We start from the raw sequence: 3,552 nt of genomic DNA, 5'->3' as shown, positions 1-3,552 counted from the left end.
GCGGTCTACAGATCTGTAGCCAGCTGCAGCACGGACTCTAAGACGCAGTGTGTGTATGACATGTGGAACCATATATTAATAGTATAGTAAATGATTATTGTATGAATTGGCTATTAGATTGGCTATAGATGAATTGGAGCCAGTAGTGGGCTATACTATTAAACTTTCTCTTACAATGTGCTTGCAAAAACAACAAAGGCATATAATTAGTTCATTTATCCAAAAGAATATACCAAATTCATGTTAAAGATAATATGCCATTGTAAATTAGACTCTTTAGTTCTTTAAACTTTTAAAAAACTAGAATTATAAATACGAAGCTGTATCCATATATATTAGAATCTCAATTTATAATTTTACTTATTTAATTTAGAAATTAGTAATTAAAAAATATAATTGATGACAACACCTCTTTTAATGAGACTTGCTCTGTGCTAGATTTATTTATGTTTCCGGAACTAAGGCAAAAAAGACTGACACTATCCATTTTGGGTAGACGTACATTTGTTAGAAACTTACTTTCCCGACTCACTTCTCTTATTTTACATGCCTACGCTTTTCAAATTGCTAAATAGTGTGTTCTTTGCAAAAAAAAAAATTATACGAAAGTTGACTTTAAAAAATCATATTGATTCATTTTTTTAAAAAAAGAATAGGTATTACTTAATAAAGCACGTACTGCTTCGTTTTGCGTGAAGGAGGGATTTATTCCCAACCACAACCGATTTCATCCCTCCATTTTTTTATGCCATTGATTTTAAAAATACATTTGGACCGTTTGTCTTATTAAAATATTTTTATAAATATATAAAATATGTCATTCTTAAATTATTTGTAGCGATACAAATTACACCACAGTAATTTTTTTTAATATGACGAATGTTAAAAACAGAGGTTAAAAAATGAACTGTGTCAAAGATAGAAAAACGGAGAGAGTATTAGTTTTTCTTTTAGTAGAATATTACCTGACCATGGAGTATTCCATCGTTAGATGCGCTGTTGCAACACATGTGCCAGGGAGTTAATTAATCTTGGTCTAGGCGTGGAAGTTAATATTATTACTACGAAGCAATTTCACAACGGAAACCCGATGGAAGTTTACGTGTAATATTTATGTAGCTGATCATTTATGTGATGTTGAGTTAGTAAAATACAACTACTATAAAATATCATTTTTTTCATTAGCATGCTTTTTGTCTGCCGCTAATATGCTTAGTTAACTTGGAGTTTGGAATGGGGCTAGTAGTTGTGTTTATTCAAAGTATTTTGACTTCTAAATTCCACGAGAAATTAATGTCCAGGAAATTGTGTCAAATTAAATCGCTGACATGAAACAGAAAGAGTTGGTCACCGTGCAGAATTACCTGCGTTTTACACTAACCTCTCTGTTTTTTTTTCTTGCCGACATTGTCCGGTCTAATGGCAGTAGAAACCACAGGGAAAAAATACATGCAAGTTCGTATCCCTTCATTGATTACTTAAATTTGCTTCCAATTCGGTTACTATGTGGTATGGTTACGAAGTATTCTGATGACTTCCATGGGAAATGTCCATGAGTATTCAGTAAGGCTTGAACATTATAAATAAATTATATCGAAACTACCGATCAACACGGAAACTAACCGTCCATGCATGATTTAAACTTAACTTAGCATCGCCCGTTTGGCTGGAACATGGCGGGAAAAACTGTAGAATTAGCTCAGAGCTTGCAGCGCTGTATCGCGATTTGCGTTGAAAGTTTCTTTAATTTGCTGGCTGAAACCGTCTAAACAGCTAACAGATCGATCGAGGAGTTCACCACAACGCAACACGGTATTGAACAAAAAAATGAAAAATATACTCCTATGTCAAAACACTAGCTAGGCGTACCCATGTGACCATTGTAAACGTTCCCCAGCAAACTGAAAATTTGTGACTTGTACGTACACGTACTCTCAGCTAATGGCATGCATATTCTTGGAAACAGGAGGTTGCTTCAGGAGAGCAATAATATTGTCAAGAACTAGAAGGAGGCCAAAACGACTGTAAATAAGGTGCATTCAGTGAATGTTCCCAGGATTTTGATTGTCTTAGGTTGAGATCGATCCTATATAAACTCAACAGATGTACTTGCTCTCAACAATAATCCCCTTCGATCAAGCATTTACAAGAATCTCGATCAGAATGGACTACTACTCAAAAGGTGACTAGTATTAACTTCTTGATCAAATTAACAATATTGTACTGTATTTTATATATGAAATTTGCTCCAGTCAAGAAAAAGTATCTCGAGGTACCGGTACCACACGATGCTATATCGTTTCCGATCGTTGGATCTAGCTGAGCGGGATGGGCACGGTTAGATCCAACGATCGGAAACGATTTGATACTGTGAGGTACCGGTACCTCAAAATACTTTTTGTTGAACCGGAGCAAATCTCTTTATATATATAGCTATTTTGTATGAATAAACTAGCTCTCTAACTCAATGAATCCATGCATGCAGGGTATTCGAACTCCAAGCCGAATCAGCAGGGAACAACAAACTACGGCAACTCCTACAAAGAAAACAACGCCCAATCAGCTGCTTCATCGTATTACAATGGTAGTTAGTAATTAGCTGATATAAACAGTACATTGTATTATTACACCCTGCAATTCTTCATATCATATGTTTTTTTACGCTGTTAATTTTGTGCAGGATCTGCATCCAAGGGTAGTTCGACTGGCAGGATGCCGGAGCAGCAAAACTCAGATCATCAGTACTACATTAGCAGCATGAGCAGCAATCACGGCCAACAGGGAGGTGGTGGAGCGGAGAACAGCACCTACACAAGTGAGCAAAAGAAAAATTAAGCCTCACTAATTTAGACTTATATATAGATGCATGTGAAATAGTTATTAATTAGTTTGGCTAATCCCCTGTCTCTGCTTGTCAATATGTGTTTTTTCTTCCTAGGCAAGAGCATTAGGACGAAGAAGTTCCCGTCACTCAACGGCTGAAGAATTGATTTGGCAGTGCTTGTGGAAGAACAAAATATGCAAATTCTTACCATATACAAATAGCATAGTAAGCGTGAAGAAAATAATGTCAGTGTTCATGAGTCTTCAGGCGGTTCATCAGCATGTAGTTCATTAGTATATATGTACATTTTTTTGCGTCGATGCGTGTTCGATTTGTTCATATTATGTTCATTCATTAATTGTTCGGTCAATATACATATTGTATACAGGGTCTCAAATAAAATGAATGTATGGATGGCATGTCATTGTATCTATGTGTGAAAAATTGTTGTTCAATCAATTAAATTCATCTCGCGCAGTTTCCCATGAAGAAGGATTAGTTGAAATTAAGAGTAAATTTCACAAAACTAAAGATATTTTAGCCAAACTATCATAAAACTATAGATTTAATATTAAAGTTATCACAAAACTACATATTTACATATTAAATCCCTAGCGCTACTACTATGTTGCATCTATAAACGTTATGGTTTTGTGATTAAATTGATAGTAAATCTGTAGTGTTGTGATAAATTTGCTATTCAATCTAAGTCCTGTGAAACTCCACGT

At 35.0% G+C, this 3,552-nt stretch overlaps 1 protein-coding gene across 1 annotated transcript; it reads left to right on the top strand.

Moving 5' to 3' along the window:
• The first annotated feature begins 2,117 nt into the window (after nucleotides 1-2,117).
• LOC112936186 (uncharacterized) lies at nucleotides 2,118-3,313 on the top strand. The gene is made up of 4 exons (XM_026019970.2): nucleotides 2,118-2,182; nucleotides 2,486-2,584; nucleotides 2,681-2,815; nucleotides 2,939-3,313. Exons 1-4 carry the CDS (start codon nucleotides 2,164-2,166, stop codon nucleotides 2,980-2,982), a joined length of 297 nt encoding a protein of 98 aa, XP_025875755.2. The 5' UTR covers nucleotides 2,118-2,163; the 3' UTR covers nucleotides 2,983-3,313.
• The last annotated feature ends 239 nt before the right edge of the window (nucleotides 3,314-3,552 follow it).

Source organism: Oryza sativa, chromosome 8 (assembly GCF_034140825.1).
Source record: "Oryza sativa Japonica Group chromosome 8, ASM3414082v1".
Taxonomy (NCBI): domain Eukaryota; kingdom Viridiplantae; phylum Streptophyta; class Magnoliopsida; order Poales; family Poaceae; genus Oryza; species Oryza sativa.
The sequence above is the reverse complement of the archived record's forward strand: the minus strand, read 5'-3'. Positions and strand labels throughout refer to the sequence as shown.

Coding starts and splice junctions, on each gene's coding strand:
- LOC112936186 (XM_026019970.2), top strand. Junction 2,585..2,680: donor TGCTTCATCGTATTACAATG/GTAGTTAGTAAT, acceptor AATTTTGTGCAG/GATCTGCATCCAAGGGTAGT. Junction 2,816..2,938: donor GGAGAACAGCACCTACACAA/GTGAGCAAAAGA, acceptor TTTTCTTCCTAG/GCAAGAGCATTAGGACGAAG.